Below are 25,325 nucleotides of genomic sequence, written 5' to 3'. Positions count from 1 at the left end.
TAGATTTTCGGAGGATAAAGAAAACTAATTAACTGGTGTTTTCATGAGGGGTTCAGCAAACGGAGAGGGTTCGTTTCCATGAGGGTTGCTTCGGGTGTGCGGCCGTGTGCCTGCAGCTTGTATATTCAATCAATAATTCAGTAACAGTACTGATCATTTCAAACTGGTGTTTTACGTGTTTGTACTTTTTGCGATGACCAGAGAAATGTGCATGCACGCCACTATCAGCCATTTCGTTTGGTACGTCAAGTACGACAAAGCATGCACTAATTGAAGCCGCATGATCTTTAATCCTATCATGGCAATTTAACTGCGACCAGACCCAGACAGATACTGAGAGAGAGAGAGAGAGAGAGAACAGTAGACAGTTGAATGATCGAGGCTCTGGATATATATAATGTGCTGACCGGTAAAGCCATCTTATTAGCTAGGCTATACTCATGATGAATGTATACGAAGGGATCCGCTACTACGCGATCGAGAGGATCGATCCTGTCATTGATCTTCTAAAAATTTATATAGAAGCCCAAATAATTTCCTTGCATTGACTTTTCTGTCTTGTTCCTAAATTATTAACTTGGCTTTTTTTTTTTTGAGAAGCACGTACGGTAACTTTACGAAATATTCGAGTATTTATTAAAAGATTTTAAATACAGTAGAAAAAGTAGGCTAAGACCCTAAATATATATATATAATATATATAGATAAAAGGGAAAATCAACGAAATGCCCTAAAAATGTGGAGTGTACGATTGATCATCAGCATCTGTGGCAATATGAGTGATGCCGATGAGCATTTAGAACTGAAAAGTGAAAAAGTTAAAGCGTTTTGATTCAGTTATCCACATGCATGCACCGAAAAATGAACCATCTTGTCTGTCGACTTTTCTACAAAGACATACAAGCTGCCCCATCAACGTATTCTACATCTCTTCAACTATATATTTATATGTATCTATATATATATATATATATTCTCCATCTTTTTAGAAAAATTTTCATAGAAGATGTAACTAAAAAATTAAGGAAAGCCCGTCTTTTAAGAATCATTTTACTCGTCATATGCACAATAAAGCAGAAGATTAAAGCAACCAAAACTCAAACGTCATGGTATATATTAACTTTAATCAGATTATGAACTTCAAAACAACCCAGCTCAACCCAGAAATTCTGTTCGATATATAAAGAACGAACACGATTGCCCCACTAATCTTTCATTTACAATGAATACCCAAATCACAAATTTCTAACCACTCTTTGTTCTATGACGAACCAAATCATACCCTAAACCATCCAAAGTAAACCAAGTAGACAAAAAGGTATACATAGAGGTTTAATGGGCTTCTTTTTTTGGGGGGTGGTGTACAAAAGTAAAAGAACTCCTCAAATTATGCAGCTGTTTGATCTTTGGAGCTCGAGGGAGCGTATAAAAATGGCTGAAGAAGGTCAGGGAGGAGGGCCATATCCTGGCAGATCATGAGGCCACTGACCTAGTGGATTCGAAGTAGAACCACCATTGTTATTGCTGTTAGTGTTACCAGCAGCGGTAGTACTGGCGATGGTGCTAATACTCCACAAAGTAGTATCAGGGGCCAGGGGGTTAGTATTGTACAGAAAGCTCTGATGCCAATCATGGGAAGAACTGGGAGGCCTGCTTGATTGACTCAAAGTTTCTTCAGTAGGATAGAGATCAGATTCCACGTTTCTATCTCTGTTGCTCATTTGATAAAATTGCCTGTGCTGAATTTGCTGCTGCTGTTGGGATCCAAAAGAAGGGACTGCAAACCCTTGTAGCAGATCCAAATTTGAAGAACTCCCCAAATCACCGCCAACGTCGAGAGCTTGAGTGCTGAAAGAATGTGATTGACTCAATGATTGAATTGCTGCCAAAGAGGACAAATACCCACCTCCCGCATAGTACGGCGCAATTGACTGGATGGATGGAGTAGCCAAATTACCAGCAGGTTCTGTGGACGTTAGAATTGGACTAGTGGTGTTAACTGGATTGGAGGGGATTATAGCTGGTCGGTTGGTCAAATTTTGTTGTATTTGTTGTGGCTGCTGAGACCGTGAATTCTCGGCGCCAGAAGATGACGAAGTTTTGGCACGCTTTCCCTTTCTACAACCGCCGCCAACGGGGACGTTTCTGAGGGTTCCTCCTTGAGTCCAGTACCTTCTACAAGCCTTACAGAAGTAACGCGGCTGAGACAAGCTATAGTTGTTGTAATAGCAAAACTTGGTGTTGAGAGACTCACAGCGAGGGCATTTTTGAGGCTGCTGCTGCTGCTTCTGGTTTTCAGCTTGAATAGGCTTCAGTCTCCGGTCTTCTTGTCGTTGCCTTATTTCTTCTGGTGCTCCCCCATCTCTCTCTTGGTGCATCTTTGTCTCTCTAAATTGTCTCTCTTTCTTCCTTTTTAGTGGTTGCGATTTCTCTTGCTGTGGTTTCGTCTATATATCAAGAAAGGATTTTTTGGTGGGGGGGTTGGCTTTAATTTGTGCGCATGCAGGTTTTGGCGGAGGACGCAATTTGGACCGTTTCAGTTTTGGAAACTCAACGTGTCTGTCCCTAGCTAGGCAGCTTTGAGAATCTATACAGTGCAAAAACTAACGGCCATCGTTACCCTTGTGCATGCAATCCTCTTCTCGTTTCCACCTACCGACCCAGTACCCTCCACAAAACCAAAGCCCTTAACTCTAGAATAAAAACCAGATGGAAAAATAAAAATAAATCAAGAACTCAATCGATCTCTTTATGTTAGACCCAACAAAATCCTCCAAGATATTACCACCCCGGTCCTCTCTCTCTAATAAAGAAGGTAGAGCGACAATTTAAGTTGGGGAAAGAGCTTCTTTTTCTGCTATCTGGAGAGATGAGTATACACGTGGATAAAGCCCAGAAAGGAGAGGTCTTAAATCTTTGAAGAAAGGGAGAGATCTCAGGCAACCCATAGACACATGAGTCGTCTCGTCTCTGATCACCAACCCGTAGGATCGAAACGGTACAATGATAGAGCCTGAAAACCCAAGTTCACTGCTTTGATCAGAGCGTGCATCCTATATACATATACATGAGAGAGGCAACACAAACGTACACACCCAAATAAAATCATAACTCTACCTGAATCTTGCAGACACTCGAATCTTCCAGTCCACAGTCTGACTCACCCAAGAGCTAGCAATTCTAATCACCAAAAAGAATAATCACCAGAGGAGTAGGAGGAGGAGGAGGAGGAGACGAAGTATGATCCAACTTCCAAGGGATAGGTCATAGGTGGGTTAGATTAGAGCTAGGAAGGACCACTAGGGAAGAGGCCGGGAGAGCAAGACGGCGAAAGAGCAGCCTAAGAAACGATGTCCAGGTGGTCGTTGATGGGTGGTGGCTGTGTCGGAACACCTCAGCAGCTCCTTTTTCCTCTCTTTGGTTTAATTTCTCTTCCTTTCACTTTCCTTGCTAGCTCCTTTCTACCTTTCTCTCTCTTTCTGTCTTTTCTCCTCCTCTGTCATTCCAATTTCATGTACAGTCTCCCTTGGGTCTTCTATCCTATTTTTCCTTTTTTATTTATTTTTCACTTCTGTTGTGTCTGACATCATGTCGTGCCATTTGTGCGTTGTGGTCCCGATCGAGTCTGTGCAAACCGACCCTGCAGGCGCGGTTCCGTTTGTTGCCCAATTCGAAGGCCGAAACGTTGGCCATTCGGCCCTTCGCGCACCAACCGTCTACATGTCTGACCGTCGACTGGTGTAAACCATCGGTGCACTTTCGATCGATGTTGGGCATGATTATTGGATTCCCGATAGTGTTTTTTTTTTTAAACTTAATAATTAAATAAGTATTTTTTTAATGATTTTTTAAAAAAAATATTTGAAAATATAAAAAAATACTTGAAAAAAGATAAAATCAAATCAAATAAAAAAAGATATTTAACCTTCTCGGTGGACAATGTTGGGAGCCACCATCGGTGGCTCTACGCGGATTGGAGTGGAAAATTATTTCATGATCTGCGATTTTTTTTTTAATTAATTTGTTGCCTACATGGGATTTTTTTGCGACTTTTTTGTTGGACTAGGTGGATATATTATACATATAATTAACTCGTGAATATATTATATTATTAATAATATAATTATTAATTATTTAAACTATAACATTAACGTGTGAATAAATGAATAGGGAATTTTTTTTTTTTTCCAAAAACTATCATTATATGGTTTTCGCATTGCCCTTCAAGTTATCAAGAAATTCAATTCAGGAGGATCTAACTACCTTTTGTTTAAAAAAAAATTGCACTATTAGTTAATATTTGAACTTTAAGATCGTGTTATATATAATATGGTCAGTTTTTTATTCAACTTCGAGGTCAGATCTTTTGATACATTTGGAGAATGAAGATTTCGAATTCCAAACCTCTATTTTAGAGGTGAGTATTATATCAATCAAGCCACAAACATTTGACTCAAGATAATATCATTCTTATGAAACGTGTAAAATGAAAATATTATAGAAAACTTGGGGAGAAATTTTGGGGTGTAGAATAAAAAGTAAGAGATAATACGAGGATAAAAATATCTAGATCTTTTCATAAATAAAACTAGGACTGTTCATTTGGACTGGGTTTTTTCCCGGCCCAATCCGAAACCCAGAAAATCGGGTTCCGGTTTCGGGTTTCGGCCAGGATCAAACACAGGCCGAAACCCGGGTTCGAAAACTCGGACCAATCCAGTCCGGATACGGGTTTGAAACCCGGGTACCGGGTTTATAAACTCAGATTTTTATTTTATTTTTAATAAAAACCGGTATCAAAACGACACCGTTTTGATATCAGTTATATACTTCTTCCCCCGCCCCCTGTCTCTCTCGCTCGCTCTCTCTCGTTGTCTCGTTACGCTGAGAAGTGCGAAAACACAAAAACCCTAAGCCCCTGCCTCCATCACCGTGACCCCGTGAGCAATGACCCCATAACCGTTTGCTACTCGTCCTCGCCCCATCTCGGTCGCTGCATCCCTGTCCCCGCTCGTCCTCGCCCCGTCTCGGTCATTGCATCTCGTACTCTTTCTCTCTCTCTCTCTCTCCCTATAACTATTATAAAACAACTTGCATATATGCATGTTTTTTTAATGACAGAATTAAATCTCTCTATTCTTAGTAATCTTCCTATTCGATTTATTTATTTATTATTATTATAGGAATTAAACTCATGTAATGATCATAAGATACAAATGATAAATAATATTGCAACTTTTGAATCTAGCCAACAAAGCCACATGCAATATTCTTGTAAAACAACGCCGCCCCAATAAAATCAGAATTACATGTGAAGTTATTATTATTATTATTTTAACAGTGCTTCAACACGTACGGTTAACATATAGAAGACACATCAGGTACGTAATAATATAATCCCATGTGACATTTTTTTAATATAGATTTAATTCAGAGTATCAATGTCGAAACAGTTTGGTGCCCGGCCCCCATGTACTTCCATTGATATCTATACAAAAAAAAAAAAAAAAAGAAAAAAAAAAGAGATACCAAACTGAAGGAATCATTGCTTGGTTTAATGGTTTGGGTCTGTGATCATCAGGAGATCAAGTGGTCTGAAAGGCCAGGGAACATGGACCATGGGGCTGCATGGGCAGGATCATCCTTCATCACCGTGGGAGTTGCACGTGCCCCATCGACCCACCTAACTGATGGAATAGATCAGGCGACGCTGCCATGCACGGCTTACTTCGTACGTACAACTGCTTTCCACACTCACTTTTATCTCTCCCTGGACAGACGCTAATGTTCTGTTCCCTCCCACGTGGGGACGACTACCTCCTTGCGTACAGATACATCATACAGTGGTTCTTCTTCAATTCATGTTTCGCGGTCTTTTCCTGTTGAAAATATCACTTACAATTATCTTATTTAATTCAATATATTAATTAAGTAGTAGAGGATAATTTTATAAAATTAAAAGTAATTTTAATAAAATGATATGTTTATAGTAATTGATTGTAAAATAAATTATAATATAATCGTAAAAGAGTTATGAGCACATTATTATTAATTAAAAGTAAAAAAAATAAAATAAGTAAAATATTTAGAAATGAATGTGTTTATTGTTGAAGTGGAGTGGTCGGGAACCCCACTAAAAAACGTGGTCCTATGATGTGGGACAGTTGAGTGTCGACGAATCATGAGGATTAGTTTCTGAGACGTGGACCTGAATAGTGGTGAAAAAAAAAAAAAAAAAGGTGGAGGTTGTTAAGTACTAGTGGGCTGTGGTAGTTCCGTGGCACGGTCCCTTCCTCCAGTTGCCAACAAAAAATTTGGATTCGGTTTTATGGAAAATCGGAAATGTGCACATCGACAGCTACATGTCCTGTCCTCCCTCGCCCCCGTTGCGTTTTGTTGTTTCTCCGCGGCAGCTACAGTTCTATTTCTTCAACTTTACCACTTTGTGATCATATTGATGCAATATCTACAGTTCGTATATTTTATTTTATTTTTTTTAATATTTAAGAAAATGACTATAAGTAACTTTGTTTTCTTTTTCTAAAAAGTTTAAAGATGTTTAAAAATTATTTAAAAGAAAAGGAAAAAAATGTAATTGCATTAGTGATTACTTTGAAGGGGCAAAATGATGGGATTGAATAGCATTAAGCCCTAGCGGGTCTAGTTGTTAGGAGGATTATTAGGAAGGATAGATAAGTTGGATCAATTCGGATGATCAATCTTGGATAAAAAAAAAATATTGCAAATTTTATTGACTTTTTCATTAATAATATTTGAAGGCAATAACCTATAACAGATCGGCAACACGTACATCACTATTCAAATCAAAACAAACAAATCAAAACAACAACTAAAATCAGGGCTAAGCCCAATGTGAGCCTAAGAGCTTCGACTTATCAACAAAAGACACAAAAGACTCGGTCAATTGAATTAACCGATTAACAACTTATTGAATGGATAAACTTAATGGACCGGACTTAATAACTGGACCCGACCAACCTTCAGACTTACAAGACCCATAACCATTAACTGAATAAAAACTAGACCACGGCCAACGGGCTAGGCTCGTAACATTCCCTTCCCCTCAGAGGATCTTGCCCACAAGGTTAGGGAATTCTGAAGCAATATTTTGATAATTAACCCATGATGCTTCTTTTGCTAGGAGTTTCTTTCAGCGAATTAAAACATCAGTTTCTGCATGACGACAATGCTGCACCATTCTCTACTCTAAAACCTGCTCTGGCTCTAGCTTAAAAGCTCCATTAGTAGCAATCGGCGGCAATGAGGAACATAGAACATTGCGCTGACCAAGTCTCTTCTTCATAAATGAAACATCAAATGTGGGATGAAACCTAGCAGGAGGGGGAAGATCTAATCGGTAGGCAACTGATCCACTCCATTCCAAAATCTTGTAAGGCCTATAGAACCGTGGTGAAAGCTTCGAATTTCAACAAGCAACCATGGAATGTTAACGATAAGGCTATAATTGAAGGTACAGAAAATCCCCAATTTCAAAACTTTGCACTGTTCACTTTAAATCTGCAAATCGTTTCATACGTTCTTGAGCCAAGTTGAGGTTGTGTTGAAGTAGCCTAGTAATTTCATCTCTTGTGCGTAGCTCATTTTCAATAGTTTGGACTTAGGTTGTGCCAAGACAATAGGGTAGGATTCTTGGGGTGGGTAGCCGTAAACTAACTCAAAGGGGGTGAGTTGAGTTGAGGAATGGATATTGGTATTGTACCAATATTTTGGCCAAGGACAACCATTTGGCCAAATCTCGAGGCTTATCCTCTGCAAAACTTCGCAAATATTGTTTCACACTTTTGTTGACAGTCTCAGTTTAGCCATCTGATTGTGGATGATAAGACGAATCGAGCTGCAAGGAAGTTCCTTGAAGCCTGAACAACTCCTTCCAAAAAATGCTAGTGAATGTAGGATCACGGTTTGTGACAATTGAGGATGGCATGCCATAGAGTTTGAATACATTATCCATAAAAATGTGAGCAATTTTAGAGGCAGTGTATGGATGAGCGAGGGAGATAAAATGAGCATACTTAGATAGCTTATCAACCGCCACCATTATTACATTACAGCCCTGAGATTGTGGAAGTCCTTCAAAAAAATACATGGAAATGTCATGTCATACCTTAGTGGGAATTGGCAAGGGCTGAAGGAGTCCTCACATATGAATATTTTCACTTTTATTTCACTGGCAGTTATCACATTCTCTGATGAATGTTTTAATATCCTTGCACATCTCCTTCTAAAAAAAATCTGATTTAACTCTATAGAGGGTCTTATGAAGCCAAAATGACCCACTTGAGGACTACAGTGGAAAAGTTGAATCAATTGGTCTTTTAAGGGAGTATTAGCTCCAACATAAATTCTGCCATTGTAAAAAAGAAGCCTATCTTTTTTAGTATACTTGTTCTAGTCAAGCAAGCCTGTTACAAATTGTTCCCGTAGAGAAATCAATTCAGCAGAAGTAACATAGTCAAACTTTAATTGAGCCAACCAAGTAGCCACTAGTGTGGTCAAAGCATATAACTCCCCTTCATATTTCCTTGATAGCACGTCAGACACACAATTTTCTTTTCCCTTTTTATAATGAACCTCAAAATCATACCCCAATAATTTAGTTAGCCACCTTTGTTGTGTTAGGGTGCCCATGCGTTGATCCAACAAATATTTTAAATTTTGTTGATCAGCTTGCACTACAATTTCTGCCTAAGAACATATTCTCCCCACTTCCTAACAACCAGAACCAATGCCAATAATTCCTTCTCATATGTTGAGAGGTTGAGTGCCCTTCCCCTTAAAGCTTGGCTCATGAATGCAATGAGCCTTCCTTGTTATAAAAGTACTGCTCCAATGTCACAGCCTGATGCATCACACTGGATGGTGATACATTTAGTAAAATCAGGGAGTCCTAAAACTGGAGGTGCGGTTACAGCTTTTTTGAGGGCCTGAAATGAATTTTCTACTTCTGTTAACTAGTGAAAAGAATTCTTTCAAAAAAGGATTGTAAGTGGGGCAAAAATAAGACCATAACTTTTAAAGAATTTTTAATAATAACCCGTAGGACCCACGTAGGGATTTAAGAGTAGTTGAGAAAGGTTAGTTAAGCATGGATTCTATTTTAGAAGGATCGGCCCGAACACCATTTTTAGAGATCAAGTGGCCGAGGTAGTCAATTTTAGCACACCTGAAACAACACTTGGATTGTTTTTGCATATAATTGATGTTTATGCAAAACCTCCAACACTAACTTAAGATGTTGCACATGATCCTCAAATATTTTACTATAGATAAGTATATCATCGAAGAAAACTAATAAGAATTTTCTAAAAAATGGATGGAAAACATCATTCATTAAACTTTGAAATGTGGCCGGTGCATTGGTGAGACGAAATGGCATAATTAAAAATTCGTAGTGACCATCATGAGTGTGAAATGTTGTTTTTAGAATGTCACTAGGAAAGACTCGTGTTTGATGATAATTGGATCTAAGATCCAATTTTGAAAACACCAAAGCCCCATGGAGTTCATCAATTAATTCATCAACAATAGGAATAGGAGATTTTTCCTTAATAGTCTCTTTGTTAAGAGCTCTATAGTCGACACATAACCTCAAACTTCCATCTTGTTTATGAACTAAAAGAACGAGAGAAAAAAATGGACTTTAGCTAGTGCGAATAAGCTCTGAGCTAAGCATTTCTTGAATTAATTCTTCAATTAAGTATTTTGAAAGTAAGGATACCTGTAAGGACGAACACAAATAGGTTTGGACCCTTCTTTAAGTTCCATGTGATAATCTTGGATACGTATGGAAGGTAAACCTATAGGTGACTCAAAGACAACTTGAAATTGGTCTAAAAGGACTTGTATTCGAGGATGACAATTAATGGAAGGGTCAAGAAAATCAAAACATTCAATATGCTGTAACACAATACTTTTTTTGTCAATTTTTGCCACACGCCCGAGATCCTCACCCTCCATTAGTGACAATGTTGTAGGAGTGAGCCCTTGGAGATCCTCATGGTTGGGGGACTTGGAGATCCTGCGAGTGCATGTATCGAAATTCCTGGTTCTAGACCAGGTGATTGAGCTTCAATTAATATAGGAGGGTACCTCACCTCATTTTCATCGCCAAAATCTTCGTACTCCATTATAAATAGTTTTGTTGCCTTGCATTTGTGTCCTGGGGCCCACGTATCATCGCAATTGTAGCACAAACAAACAATCTTTGCACTGGTACGATGGCCTTGTTTATTGAAGTTGGAAGAGCCGAAAGGGTATTTGGAGGACCTAAACCCATTTGAATTACCCTCTTCAATGCTGCCGTATTTTTCTCTTGCATTTTAACAATGCCAAATGAACTTAGTAATGTTTGGGCTGCATCATTTGAACCACATAGCGAATATCCTCCCTTAACCCTTATAGAAAACAACTAAGCTTGTAAGGCTCGGTTAATCCACGAAGTTGGTTAGAAAGATACTCAAATTCACACTTGTAAGCCTCCACTGTAGTGGTTTGTCGTAGCTTAGTTAAAGCCTCCATTGAATATTCATAAGCTGATGGACCAAAACGAATGAGCAGTGCACGAACAAAATTGTCCCAGTTAGGGAATCCACCTGCAGATTCCAGTTCTTGGAACCATATTAGGGTCTTTCTTTCCATATGAAATGAAGCTAATAAAACACGGTGCTGGGGGTGGGGTTGGTAATAGCTAAAGAGTTGGTTAGTTTTATAAAGACAACAATTTGGATCTTCCCCATCAAATTTGGGAAACTCCAAATGTACAGCCTTGGTTTGAATGCCACCCGTGTCTTCAAAAAGGGGGTTGCTACTGCGTATAACAGGGCCAACTAAAGTTTCCTCCATCTCTTTGCCCACTTGCTGAATCAAAATTTCTAAATTAGTAGCTACTGCCTGCAACTGTTGAGCTAATCCATCTACTACCTGTTGCAAGGATTCCTAAGCCTTCTGTTGCGCTTTTTGAACCTGTCGGACAGCTGCCACAGACTCCGCTAGCTGGGAATATCAAGTGCCAGTGTTATCCTCAACCATGAAAGATCTTGGCTTTAATGCCACTGTTAGGAGGATAATTAGGAAGGATGGATAAGTATGATCAATTTGAGGCGATCAATCTACTGGATAGAAAAGACTGTTGCAAATTTTCTTGACTTTTTCATTAATCTAATTGAATATTTGAAGCAACAACCCATAACCGATCGGCAACATCACTGCCTAAATACAAGGAACCAAATCAAAACAACAACTAAAATCAAGACTAAGCCCAACATGAGCCTAAGACCTTAGGCTTATCAACAAACGATACCAAAGACTTAGCCAATCGAATTAACCGATTAACAACTTATTGAATGGATAACCTTAATGGACCGGACTCAATAACTGGACCAGACCAACCTTCAGACTCACAAGACCCAAAACCATTAACTGAATAAAAACCGGACTAGGCCCGTACCAGTTCGAGTTCAGTTGAGTTCGTTTAAGCCTAATTTTAATTGCTCTTTAGTTTTTAAGCCGAGGCTTAGGCCCATTTTTTGTTTCCAATTCGTAAGGCCTGATTCTGTCTTTGTTAGCCAAAGGCCCAACAATTTCAAACTGTCCCTTTGTCGATTGTTTGGATTTGAGAAAGTGGTTATTATTTTTAATTTATTTATTAAATATTTAATGGTATTTAGAAAATAATGAAAGAACAAATTTTTTTTCTCTAAAAAGACAGAAAAAAGAGACGCAATTTTCAATAGAAAATTATAAACATAAACCTCGACCATTTAAAAATATATAATTTTATTTTTTTATTTTCATAATATTTTATATTAAATTAAAATATAAAATATAAAAATAAAAAATAAAAATCATATATTTTTAGTAAAAAATATTATTAGGAGCGGCTACTGTTTATAGTAGTTATTTTTACGCACACTATATAACATCATTTATACCATATATCTTTTAAATTTGAGATTAGAGAAAGATGAGAGAGTGGAGAAATGGAGATGAGAGAGAGAGTGGAGATGAGAGAGTGACGACGAGATGAGAGAGAGCGGAGATGAGAGAGAGTAGAGGAGAGAGAGAGCTGATGAGAGAGATGAGAGAGACGATGGAGAGAGATGAGAGGCATCTGCGTTTTGCCAAAAAAAAAAAACACAAAAAAACAAAAGGAAAGGTGAAGAAGCATCCACGTAGTGCGTTCAATGTGTGCACATTAAAGGTGCGGGGCTTCTATATTTCCCAACGCTTTTTACTTTCAACGCAGAATGCTAACGAGAGGAGCGTATCTATCTGCATGCGCTGCACCGCTACTTTTACCAATGTTCCACTTGCCTTTTCACCTGGTGACGGGTGACCACTTTCAGGTAACAATCAGCACCTCCATTTTTCACTACGAAACAAAGAAAGTTTGACGAATCAACATCCTCTTGATCTCTCTTGTAGAATGTTGCCTATTCAGTATGTCTACGATAATTTGGAATTACGCTCTGTTGGATTGAGAGCACATACCAGTCTAGTAGTCGGTTGCTTAATTAAAGTATATGTTTTGCTTTTATTTTCTTTTCTTTCATGAATTTACGCGTATGCTTGAGAGGACGCTTGAATCATGAACCGGTACTTAACAAAGATAGAGTGATTTCGGGATTATTTTAGTAGGATCCACAGTGATACTTTGTCCGTCGAATGATTTGAGCAACAAAGGAAAGACCGAAAGATGTGATACCAGAATTGACTTTGGTCCAGATGTATTGTCATATTTCTTCCTATTTGAACTTATAAAGAGGGCTTTCTTCTGGAATTTCTAAATAAGTAGATGCCATCTGTTGTTCAAGTTATCCATTGTGTTTGTTGGTTTTTGCACAATATTTGCTTAAAATCTTGCTTGTAAAACTGGAAGGCTGAAATACGATATTTACTTTTGTGGTTACCCTTTTAAGGGTGACAAAGAAATGTTGAGCAGCCTAGATAAAAACACAGCATGGTTCATACATCCGGGGTTTTATATTATCACAGACATTGTTATTAAATGTGGAAGTGGATTATTTTGATAACCCTGCCTCACCCTCTTAGGACAACTTTGAGTCAAGCTTGATCAGGATATGTGTTCAAACTTAGGCTTGTCACAGATTATGAATGCAATTCTGAGTTGAACAAATTTGTTCAGTCAAAATTATGCATTTCCTCCCAGTTATTATTAAAACATTGAATTGATCAGAGCTGTAAGCTCTAACATTTACTTGGGAAAGTATATACTCAGGTCTCTTTCTTCTTCTTCAGTTCAAAAAATTATCAATTTCATTTTTTTTTCTTTGATATCCTGGTGACCAATCTTTTATTCTAAACACTAGCTAGAACTTCACAACCATTGGACCTGTATCATCAATCTTTTTCCATAATAATTCTGAGGTTTTTGAGGAAGTATGCACAATGAACTCTACTTTTGAAACGATCAATAAAATAAAGAAAAAATAGACATCAATTCCTTATTAAAGAAGATAAGTGTTCTGCTCTATTTCTCTTATACTTATGAAGAGCAATTGATTAGCTCTTTATAAATGAAGATGTTAGTTTTGCTCGAGCCAAGGATAGCCAACTGGATGGTCAGATGTCTTTCAGTTTCTGTGAGTAGGATGTGGCTTTAAATTCGCATTCTTGCCGGGAATTAATATTTAATTCTATTTTATAAGTATTAATTGAAAAACAGAACTGAGTAATGAATTGATTCCGCCTTATCTACTTTATTGTTTTAGAGCAAGAGTTTTTGCCATGATGCCTAACAGGTTTAGCATTACATATTTGACGATTGGCAGCTATTTAACCCCATAGGGCAGGTGTTGTCACCTTGGCCTCTTTGGTTGCATGCAGCTTAGCAGACCACTTTATCACCTCTATATAAAGTGAAGTTGTCTCAGAGTCTATACAGAAATCCATCCCTCACACCTCAGTTATGAAGTTTTTCTTTCCTTTTTTCTTCTTACATGATCCTAGAAATAATTTTAGTTTCAAAATAGAAATTCAGTGATTCCATGATTCTAGCTTGTTGAAACCATGGAAGAATTTCCTTATCAGAATGCTGCAAAGAGAAAATCCCCTTCTTGTTGTGTGAATACTTGGCATCAATGGTACATAATACCATGTCTTCTGGTAAGGTTTTACACGTTTCATTAATAGTATCGTCCAGCAAAATAAGTTGCTTTCTTAATTTTCATCATTCTTTCCAAGTAGGTCGCATGTTTAAACCATTTGTAGAGGACGCATGTTACCAGGCCTTTTATTTGGACCACTGGTTGGTCTCATGTGTATGCTAAAATCATTTATATTCAGTATATTGTGTCTTTTATTTCCTGTCAAACTTGTGTTTTTGTTACCTAAGGGTTTCTATAAGGTACTTTATTGCAAAATGTTTTAATGATATGCACTTGCTTTGTGTTTGTGAGATGGAAGTTCTAGATATAAAAGATGAAAAGAATGGTAATCTAAAAAATCTTTACTCTTAGGGAAGTTGTGAATTATGGCCATTTCATTTTGATATTATTCTAGGAGCGGTTATGCATAGTAATGACAATGATAATTGTTGAGATTTTATGTCCAGCCAATGTCATGGTTGGTCTATAATTAATTTTCCTATTTTCCCCTCTTTTCTTAGTCAAGTCTGACTGTTTCAGAAGTGGAGATTTTGTCTGTAATTATCAGTAAAGACTATCAATCTTTACATGCAGATAAAGTTGATTAAAAAAATGCAAAACCGTTATTTCGTCAGCTATATATAGGTTCTATTCCATTATTGGCTTAATCTTGTTTCATCGATGTCTGGTTAGATGGATAACAGTAGGCATTTATGACAACAAACATGCAAACAAACTGCAAGTCTGTGACATGCAAACAGGCCATGGCCTTGGGACCTTTTTTATGCAATAGGCTATAGCCATGCTCTTTTACTCTAACATAAGGGCTTGATTTGGAACTTACATCTTGTCTCATAGTACTTGCTAAAAGGTTGTAACCTGTTCTTTTCCTTCCCTTTAGTGGCTTGTTTGTAGTTGAACTTCTTTAAAAGCTGATATTTTTACATATAATTAAGAAAATGGTTCTGCCGGCTCCATGAACTGTTTTGCTGCCTTTGTTGGTATTAATGTTCATTCTGTCGTAAATACTGAATTTGCTGCATAAAGCGACATTTAAGTTTTTTTGAGGCATCAAAATATCTCTAAAAGATTGAAAGTAAACACTTGTCTTTAGTATAAGAGTTGAGTCCATGCTTCACAAACATGTGGAAAAATCAGTTTCCATTTTTGAGGTAGAAAATTGCACCTTTCTGCTGGATGTAGTGACACTTTCTGTGCAGAATCATATGGAGATCATTTGGTGCCAACTATATTATTTCTCATAGTATTATGAACCGCTCAGAGTTAACCCTGTAATTGCAGGAGAATCTTTGAGCTAGAATGTTAGCAAGTCAGTAAATTTTGTAAATTCTTGTTGATTACAATTTACTGATACCATTGTTCTGTTTTCTAGCATCTTTCGTATTGACTACCATGGATGGAAAGTTATGATTGTTGGAAAATATTTAAAACATGCTTCATGTATATTTTAGTGATACTTTTGATGAGTGGTTTCATTTATTGTAACTACATACTAGGTGGTGCACTCACTATATATGAGAATAAGCTGCCCCCTAAGTACTGTTATATAGCGGTGGCCTTAAGTCTATGACATTGCTGCTACGCTCCGACTCTGGCACGTTCATTGCAAGAATATTGATAAATTGGGTCATGTCTTAAACTGCAAAATGATTGGTATGTATTGCTCTTGATTAGTGGGCTTGACAGTTTTGTTGTCTACTTGGCCAATTACAAGGTACGTCAGGAATAATGAATCAATTATTAGAAATAAGTCAAAGATATAGGAACAAAAACACATTCAAGTGGACATTATTGTTTCTATGCATGTAATTTAAGCTTCTCTGTAATGACAGCACGGTTGGTTGGGTCATGCATAAGTTTCTTCTGGTTAACATGCTGATTTTTAATCCCCTGTTTTCCTAATGGTGATATTTCAATGTTAGACAAACTCCTGCAGTGTGCATATTATTTTGTCAGCTAAAGGTAATTGACTAGTGTTTGTCAGTGTCATTTATAATTAATCGTGCCATTTAGCTTTACCAGTTTTCTAATGCTTTTAATTAAACTATCTGGAGTGAGTATGGCCTTTGACCAATATTATTTTCTGTTTGTGCAAGACATGCTTCTTCAACTCCTAGGAACTAAATGAAGAAACTTACAATTTGGATGCAGGATGGACATAAGGTGGGCTCTGATCAACTTGATATTGCCAAAGAGGTGAGAAACAAACCAGACATGGCGTCAAAATTGGTCAAGTTCATCAATTTCAACAGCTCTCTTTTTCTCACATTCCAAACATTCTGCAAACCGAATTTTAAAACTTCTTAAAACAACAAAAGTATATCACACGACACACATGAGGGAAACTTCAACAACACCATCCCCACTTGGGCACCAACTTATCTCTCAAAGATGAGGCGACCACGAAGAACCGACACTAGTTCTCTACTTATGGACCATTGAGTTCCTCTTCAAATATTCGATCTACATCAACCTCTCTACATTTCACTGCATGCAGACCCCATTGCATATATGCTTTCAAAGGTCAGGTGTTCTCTATAAATTTTGTACTTCAATCTTGGCTGTATATAGTTTTATGTTCTTTTTCTCTCTCTCACTTCTAGAGGGAGTTGAGTTTGTAAAGAGATACTTGATTTGCCCGTGTGGTGAGAACATGCAATATATATTATGATAGTTATATATACTAGATTCTAATATAATCGCATAATTTATTGAAGATTACATTCTGATTTTAGAAATATTGGAGATGGAAAATGTTTTAGTTCTGCTGCTTTAGGACAATAATGCTTTTGATAATTAGCTCTACAATTAAAGCACTACTATTAAAAACTCTATTTCTTACCGCAATCTCAAACATACACTACTTTAGTCAATATCTAAATACATTCCAATTTTTCCTATATATACTATATATATGTGTATATATATAAAACACACATACACACACATTCCAATTTATTTAACTTTGCTTTGAAAGAAAAAAACACTAAATTAATTAAGTAAGAAAAACTACTGAAATGACTTTAACCAATTAAAGCAGGTCAAATTATTTATTTACCTTCTGAATTGGACAGATATATGCACCTAGTTTTAAGATATAGTTTGATCAAAGTTATTTAATACTTAATCCGCAATCCTCTTTTACAAACCCATTTTTTTTCATACGGTTGTAACTTGTAATCCTTGTATTAGTTACGAACCTCCATTTTTTTTCAGTCTAGTGGTCTTTATTAACTATGAGCTTTTTTTCTTTTTGATCTTTTTCATGCAGAATCTCTCCATACAGATCAGGAGGCAAATACAAAAGGGACCGATGTCGGAATCCTAGTCTTACCAGAGAAAACAAAAAAACCAATTAATCTCTGAAAGTTTGAAACACCCACGGAAAACAATATATATATATATAGAGAGAGAGAGAGAGAGAGAAATAAAGAGATTATACAAAAATAAATCTATAAATTAACATAATTTAATGGGATCTGTTATATTTACTTTACAATAAAGGTAATTTTACAATATAACGTATTACAACAAGTCACATCAGTTTGTGAGTTTATTTTTGCATAATTTTTTTATGGTTAAAGTATTATATATATATATTATATATATATACATACTATGTTTATATACATGTACGCGCGTGTATATGTATATTATATGAAACCAATTGGCACGTTGAGGAGGGAAATTACCATCGTCTTCGTCGTAGTCATCAAGTGGGAAAATGGAGGTGGTGGATGATCGATCGGTAATGAGATCAACTTCGAAGTCTGTTAATTCTATGATCGATGCAGGCCTTGGCTTTCTGCAAATTAGTTCACAAACATTAATTTAATATTAACCCCTATATCTTTTCAATGAAAAGACGTACGTACGTGAGCTAATTAGTCAAGACCCTAATTTAATTTGTGAATTCGAGAGGTCGAGTATATAATTTAATATTCTTGTAATTTTAACGTCCAAATGCTTTGAATTTGTACATGTTTTCTTTGGATTAATTCGAGAGACAATTATCTGAAAATTGGATTTTAAAATCTGGAAATTTATCTTCCAAATTTAAAATTGACACTGGTCTGTATACGTAAAAGAAGCTGCTGCTCTCTCGTTTTATTGTTCGGCTTTAATAATTAATTGAATGATATTCCGTCATTGGTGTGTTTGTTCCTGTTGTCAATTATCCTCCATCGGTTAAATTAGCCTCACAATTCCAGCATATCGACTCCAACAATGAAATTTGTGGGGATTGGATAGTGAGATAAGATAAGATGATTTTAGATAAAAGTAAAAGTTGAATAAAATAATATTGGAATATTTTTTTAATATTACTATTGTGTTGATATTTAAAAAAGTTGAATTGTTTATTATATTTTATGTAAAAATTATAATAATGAGATGAGATTGATTTTGGTATCCAAACTGAGCTTTAATTGTTCCATACTGCATCGCAAGCAGTGATAAAGTAATTAATTAATTAAGTCATAGAATATAAACAAGTTTGAGTTTTTTCCTTCATGTCCAATATTATATAATTCTATCTCATGTATATATAATGTATAATCAGTGGCATCTTAATTCCCATTATCGTGAGATATAATATATATAACAGTTGAATAATGATTAAGGGGATGTTTGAGAGATGAGATAAGAATTTTGTGAATTCCAATGAAATGATTTGAGTTAAAATATTTTATTAGATTTTAGAAAATGAGAAAAAAAATTAAATAAAAATATTATAAAATAAAAATATTGTTATAATATATATAATTTTTCTAACATTATTTTTATTTTGAATTTTGAAAAGTTGTATTATTTTTTGTATTTTGTTTATATATTTGAAAAAACTGTAATAATTAGCTAGGTAATGATCATATAATGACAAAGTTAAATATTTGAAATTAAAAAGTATTTATATTTGAATGATGGTGAAAAAGAAAATTACGAGAAATTTTAAGATAAAATTTCAAAGAATTAAGCCCTTAATTAGCTGTTAAGAACTCTCGACGTCCATGCATCTTTTCAAGGGTCTTTAGGGACTAATTATATATAGAGTACCGACGCTCAAGTCTCAAGTACGTTGCGATCCTCTAGTCTTAGCTATTGGAGATTATAACATCTGGTCTAGAAAATACCATTTGAATGTTGAAGGCATTGAGACTCCAAATGGATGATATGCTAATACCGTGATTCAATTCGATCTGTGCAATCCTGATCTATCCTAATCCTGATCTGTGCAATACCGTGACTCTCAAGTTATGATCTAGATAAAGATAACGTATATAATAAAGTATTTAATATTGCTTGTTTCGTGGATATTGTGAATGTAATAATTGAATATGTGGGGTCTACATTTTTTTTTTTTTTTACAACACTTTACAAAATTATGTTTTAAAATGAAGAGTATTTTAATTATAAAATATATCATAAAAGATAACTTGTAATCTATCTAACAAGTCTTCTAATTGCATGATATTTACCAATTATATATATATATATATATTTTATTATTTTAAGCTGGTATATATAGTATTTGGATAACATCATTGCTACCATACTGGCCTTAGCATAGCTAATATATATTTGAAAAAAAAAATGGCAACTTGAAATGAACAAGCAAACCAGCCAATGAGGCATATCCTGCCGACACATTTCAGGCTTTTTTTGGGATATGAATTCTCCACTGACCCAATCAAAATCTTTTTCTCTTCCCCGCTTGCACATGACACAGTAGTACACCACCATGCATGGCACTCGACCTGATCTACGACACTCTCCTCCTGCGTACCTCTGATCTCTCCAGTCTCCATCAACGTCTTAGCCCCGGTCAGTAGTACCGTTGATACTCAGAAACAGATACCTCCTCCTTCCACAACGTTTTCAATTCTCTGGTAGTAATACCGCCGGCTAGCATCAATAATGCCTAAGCGGCAAATGATATTTACGCAACATGGATTAATCTAAGGTGAACTAAAGAACTAGCTAGTACCGAAAACTAGAAAATATGAAAAATAAATACATCAATCTGTACAAAAATAACTGCTGTAACTCGATCGAAATATTCTCTTGATATCAGTAGTTACGGTTGCCAACGCAGAGACATCTGTTTCTGTAGCTGCATGGTGAACCTTCCTTGAGTGGGTTTTCGTGAAATGTGGGTACGTGTTTGCTAGATTATATATATATATATATATATATATATATATATATGTATGCTGATTAAGTCCCGGAGTTCGGGATATTGGTTCAGATTCAGAAGTATTTTCAGTAGCCTCTTCAATATGAACATATCAGAAGAAGAAGCAGTGCCCAAGAGGGGATGCCCTATTTTTTCTTCTCTCTTTAAAACACAAACCCAAAAACCGAGAAAGTTAATTAGGCACCACGTATAGCAATTTGATTCGGATGGCCAGCATTTCAAAGAGAGTGTGAGAGAGGGTGTGGTTAATTTTGTTTGACGAGGCCGGGGGCCATGAATGCGTGGTGGCCAGTCATATATGGTAGCTGTGGTGTTCTGTGCAGGAATGGATTAGCCCAAGTCTGCCACATTTAAAGCAAAAGGAGGTGACTAGTTTTAAGCCTCTCTCTCTCTCTCTCTCAGTGGTCAGATGGGCATCCCAAAGCTACCACCCTCCGGCCATCTGTCAGCCACTCCACCCCATCAGCACGCTCTTCCTCTCCTCGCCAATCTGTTCACTCTATTTCTTCTATCTTCAACCACCCCACTGCACCTCTTAACACGTTTCTCTCGCCTTCTTTACACTTGTGCTCTCTCCACTGGCAGTGTCTTCAGGCTTCCTTCTGCTTTCTTAGTTTTTATACCATATTTGGTTTCACAAGAAACAAACACTCACACAAAGCCTGAGCCTGTTCCTCACAACCGTGTCTGATCACAGACCACCACAATCCCAAAGACCACGTTCAGATCTTCTTGTTCATTCTGATAATGGACAACTTTTTCACACCCATTCCCACAACCAAGACAACCACCAGAGCCCCTTCACCCTTCGAAACCTCTCTCGTGTATTATTTTCCACCCCACGAAGGTCACCTGCAATTTCCCCACGCATTTCCTTTAGATCATGTTGGTCAGCATTTGGCGTACCCGGCATATCCTTTCGTAATTGGGGCGGGTCCGCAACCACATTTGCTGTCGAAAGAACAAGAGAGAAGGCTTGTGGATGCTTGGACAACCAAGGTTGCGAGGAGTAAGCGCAAAATGGCACGCCAAAGGAGCCTCAGTTCAAGCAAAAATCCTGCTTCCTGGGCTACTTCGACTCAGGTATATACCCGGGGACTGGCCGTGTACGGTGCTGATGATGCTGAGGCGCAGAACAGCAACATCAAAAGAGATCCCTACACGTTCTTCACTCCGGATAAGAAGGTGGGCTTCACAGAACTCTGAATTTGGTCTCCTAGCTAGATTGTAATTTTCTCGTTACAATATCATGCGAATGATCTCCTATATATATTGGATATTTTATACATGGCTTATAAGTAATTCAACTTGGCTGTAGAAGCTTAGAGTTTTACTTAAAAAGGAGTTGAAGAATAGCGATGTTGGGTCCTTGGCAGGATTGTGCTCCCCAAGGTAAGGTTCTCCTATATGGTAAATTCTCTTTATCAATCTGGCAAAGGAGGCTTAGAATTTTACTTAAAGAAGCCTGTTTGGTTTTATGTTGCTTTTGTTTGGTTCTTTGTATTTGTAGGAAAATTTGAGAAAAGGAAAACAAGCGCAGAGTCAACCACTAATATCTTTTATTTGCTTTTGTTCATGCGGCCATACCACTGCAATGTGATTGTGATCTAGACGGCCCAATAACTAAGCCCTTCTTTCTCGGTATTTGCATACAAAACATATATAAAAGGAGAAAGAAAAAATAGTCCTCGTTAGTGACAACCATTTTTGCAATGCATGGCAATTAATAGTAGGGAGAACCATCATCATCTAGAAAATCTTTAAAGAATCTGTTATATATTTACACTCGCATTTTTCAGTTTTGTTCTTCGATATCCAAGCTGATCTCTAATCATGTATTCTTGGGTTAATCGATCTCAATCATCAACTTCACCAAAGAGAGAAGCAGAAGAAAACCTCCCAACCCTCTCTGATAAAGATGGAATCCAAATTGTGATCCGAGATGTGTACTCTAACCAAGAGTGGAGCGTGAAATACAAGTGAGTTCATATCATTGGGTATTACCATATGTGATTTCTTTCTTCAGTTTTCTAGCTAGGGCTTTTTTACAATATTATCTTTGCACTATTTAGACCAACATGAGTTGTTTAATTTGCCCATTTTAAGGATGTCTCATTTCTCTTTACGTTGATAATTGCATGTACAGGTATTGGTCAAATAATAAGAGCAGAATGTATGTTCTTGAAAATACAGGTATTATTTCCTGCACCGACTGATTTCTCTCTTAACTTGATGATTTGTCTCTCCCATTAACCCTATCATGTTCACAAATCTTTTCCAAATCACAGTGGATTTTGTGAGGCAAAATGAGCTGGTGATTGGAGATTCCATTACTCTTTACGAGGATGAATGCAAGAGTCTCGTGAGTTCTTCTCTTCCTTAAAAGTTGTAACTCAATTTCTTTGAAAATTAATCCGGGTTTTCTCTGATTTTAGGACTATAATGCCCTCGAACCTTTTCATCCCTAGCTTGGTGCAAGGGAAAACGACAGTCGAAAGAAAGATGATAATTATTAATATGGAAAAAAAATTGATAACGGTTATATACACAAAGAGATTATATAAAGTAAATCTACGATTGATGTGATTTTATGAAATCCGTTAGATCTATTTTATAGTAAAAATAATTTTATAATCTGATGTATCACATCAAGACATACCAGTTTATGAGTTTACTTATGTGTAATCACTTTGTAAAAGCTGCTTTAATGGACACGTAGGATATGATGAGTTGGTTGTGAATTTGCCATTTAATAGACAGGTAGGACTGAGCATGTACGTGCGAAACAAGCACAGCTTCTTTAGGGTACTAATATTACTTAAATTGTGCATTTTATAATGAAAGAATTATCTACTAACTGTAATTAATTGTTTTTCATTAATATTGCGATCTTGGGTGATGCAGTATGTCACTATTAAAAGGGGTGAAAGACCAGTAGTAGAAGATCTAGAAGATGATGATCAGCAGCAGCAGCAACCTGCATACAGAAAAGACATGATGATGATGAGTAATAGAAACCACATGATGATGAGCTACAACGTCTGCCACAACCAATATTATACCCCATTTACATACGGGAACAGAGATCATGAGGAAGAAGCATATCTTGCATTACTCATAGAGCAACTCAGACACAAGGAAGAACTTGAAGCTAACAGCCTTGCAACTTTGTCTATTGGATCAGGTCATGCTGCTTCTTCTTCACATAGGCACCCCCTGATCTAATAATATTAATTAATCCATGCCGGCCATTATCTTAATTCCAAGCCAATGCGATGCAACTTTTTTAATTTTCTTGTACCATTTTGCATGGGACATGATTTATCTGATAATATTTTATAAACATATAATATAGTTACAAATTAAATTAATGGTCCTTTCAATTTCGAGCTGATAATTAATTATATGTACTTCTTCGAGGAATATCATATATATATTAATTATAGATTTTTTTCATTGATCACATTTTGAAACATTAATTGATGTGCCTTTCAACTAGAATATATATATATATATATATATATATATTTATATATACCAGATTCTATATTATTTGCAAGGAGTTAATTTTGGTTGGCAAAACTTGTTATTAGCAATAAAAATTGACCCATTACAAATAAATTCGTACAAAATAAAGTTTGATCTTTTGCAAGGAAGCCATAAATCATTGCAAATAGCCATTATTTATTACAAAATTATTATACTTGCAAAATTATCCCTTGCAAAAAGCCCAATCTCTTGTAGTATTGTTTTCATTTTACTTGAAATATATAATATACGCGGCATAAAATAATAGGTATTTAAGTCATTTCACTTCATGTTGATCATAAATACAATAGCTAAAGTACCCCCATGTTATATATTAATTAAGGGATACAATTTCACTTAAATGTCATTAATTATTACTCTTTTTTTTTTAACAAAAGCTCAATTTTATTGATTACTTTTACTTCTGGCTGAGGAAAACTATGGTCACAACTAGATACCTGGAGTTACATATCATCCTAAATTCTAAACTCAGGTATCAAAATGATCTGCAAGAACACAAAAGAAAACTGCTAACCTTAATCCAATAAGAATATCCAACCTTAATTATTACGCTCAATTATTCAATTCATCCAAGTCAATATATATGAAATACTATTCCCACATAAAGTTTCTATCAAATTTCATTTTATTTTATTTTTAATATTTTTTACTTAATGATTAAAGAAATATTTTTAAATATATTTGTGATTTTTTTATTTTTAAAAAATACTTAAATACTTAAAAAAATGTTTGAATTTTTTTTAAAAAAAAAAAACCTGATCGGTGAGAATCATCTGTGGACATAGCATTGTCCTAATATATATGGAAATTGCTATTCTTAATTTTTTTTTCTTTAAACCCCGGTCTTCGATGCATCCTTGATCGAAGTTGGTTCTTTAAAAAAAAGAAAATGGTTTACACAATATTTTTCACAATACTTTACACAATTAATATGTTTTAAATAATAGATATTTTTGTAAAACATCTTATAAAAATAATATCATTTTACAAAAATACACTCATCTTATAATATTATTGTGAAATGCATTGTGAAAATATGACGTGTATATATCATTATTCTTAAAAAAAAAAAAAAAAAAAAAAGGCATTATGGATGTTTATGCATGCCGAGATTTGCAGCATTGCTTGTGCATGCAGCCTCAATCTAATACAAAAAAATGTGCACGTATTATTCGATCTTTTAAATCCTGACAAAGGAAAGAAATTATGATGAAAATGACGTATAAAATATCTTTTTTCTCAGTTCATTAATTAATTTATTTTTATTTGTAGCCATGCAAGGCTTATGTCTTGGCCTTAAATATAAAATTTTCATGTAATATTGCAATTAATTTCCATCAACAATTAATCAGTTTGGCATGCACCAAGAACTCTTCATAGATGGTTCAATTTATATATTCCATTTTTGTAATGAT

The 25,325-nt window shown here is 35.9% G+C and overlaps 3 protein-coding genes across 11 annotated transcripts; 2 read left to right on the top strand and 1 right to left on the bottom strand.

Annotated features, from left to right (window-relative positions):
* Positions 1 to 1,081: 1,081 nt before the first annotated feature.
* Positions 1,082 to 3,529, bottom strand: LOC121266368 (dof zinc finger protein PBF-like). 3 transcript variants are annotated; one of them, XM_041170176.1, is made up of 2 exons: positions 3,118 to 3,529; positions 1,082 to 3,030 (listed from the first exon to the last, which is right to left on the bottom strand). In XM_041170176.1, exon 2 carries the CDS (start codon positions 2,376 to 2,378, stop codon positions 1,446 to 1,448), a length of 933 nt encoding a protein of 310 aa, XP_041026110.1. In that variant the 5' UTR covers positions 2,379 to 3,030; positions 3,118 to 3,529; the 3' UTR covers positions 1,082 to 1,445. The 3 variants fall into 3 exon arrangements, with proteins under 3 accessions (XP_041026110.1, XP_041026108.1, XP_041026111.1); XM_041170174.1 differs by having other exon boundaries at positions 1,082 to 3,013; XM_041170177.1 differs by lacking the exon at positions 3,118 to 3,529 and having other exon boundaries at positions 1,082 to 2,175; positions 2,255 to 2,393.
* Positions 3,530 to 7,164: 3,635 nt separating this feature from the next.
* Positions 7,165 to 17,507, top strand: LOC121266367. 6 transcript variants are annotated; one of them, XR_005940790.1, is made up of 4 exons: positions 7,165 to 7,492; positions 13,833 to 14,166; positions 16,320 to 16,691; positions 17,440 to 17,507. XR_005940790.1 is itself a non-coding variant. In XM_041170173.1 (4 exons), exons 1-4 carry the CDS (start codon positions 12,288 to 12,290, stop codon positions 16,505 to 16,507), a joined length of 243 nt encoding a protein of 80 aa, XP_041026107.1. In that variant the 5' UTR covers positions 12,276 to 12,287; the 3' UTR covers positions 16,508 to 16,889. The 6 variants fall into 6 exon arrangements, 2 of the variants coding, with proteins under 2 accessions (XP_041026107.1, XP_041026106.1); XM_041170173.1 differs by lacking the exons at positions 7,165 to 7,492; positions 17,440 to 17,507 and adding an exon at positions 12,276 to 12,386 and having other exon boundaries at positions 14,092 to 14,166; positions 16,320 to 16,364; positions 16,484 to 16,889; XR_005940789.1 differs by lacking the exon at positions 17,440 to 17,507 and having other exon boundaries at positions 16,320 to 16,889.
* A 3,172-nt stretch (positions 17,508 to 20,679) lies between these two features.
* LOC121266366 (B3 domain-containing transcription factor LEC2) lies at positions 20,680 to 23,715 on the top strand. Of its 2 annotated transcripts, XR_005940788.1 has the most exons (6): positions 20,680 to 21,546; positions 21,680 to 21,753; positions 22,240 to 22,340; positions 22,508 to 22,554; positions 22,650 to 22,723; positions 23,266 to 23,715. XR_005940788.1 is itself a non-coding variant. In XM_041170171.1 (4 exons), exons 1-4 carry the CDS (start codon positions 22,195 to 22,197, stop codon positions 23,584 to 23,586), a joined length of 588 nt encoding a protein of 195 aa, XP_041026105.1. In that variant the 5' UTR covers positions 21,766 to 22,194; the 3' UTR covers positions 23,587 to 23,715. The 2 variants fall into 2 exon arrangements, 1 of the variants encoding a protein (XP_041026105.1); XM_041170171.1 differs by lacking the exons at positions 20,680 to 21,546; positions 21,680 to 21,753 and having other exon boundaries at positions 21,766 to 22,340.
* Positions 23,716 to 25,325: the final 1,610 nt, after the last annotated feature.

Source organism: Juglans microcarpa x Juglans regia, chromosome 5D (assembly GCF_004785595.1).
Source record: "Juglans microcarpa x Juglans regia isolate MS1-56 chromosome 5D, Jm3101_v1.0, whole genome shotgun sequence".
Lineage (NCBI taxonomy): Eukaryota > Viridiplantae > Streptophyta > Magnoliopsida > Fagales > Juglandaceae > Juglans > Juglans microcarpa x Juglans regia.
This window is presented reverse-complemented; position numbering and strand designations above follow the sequence as displayed.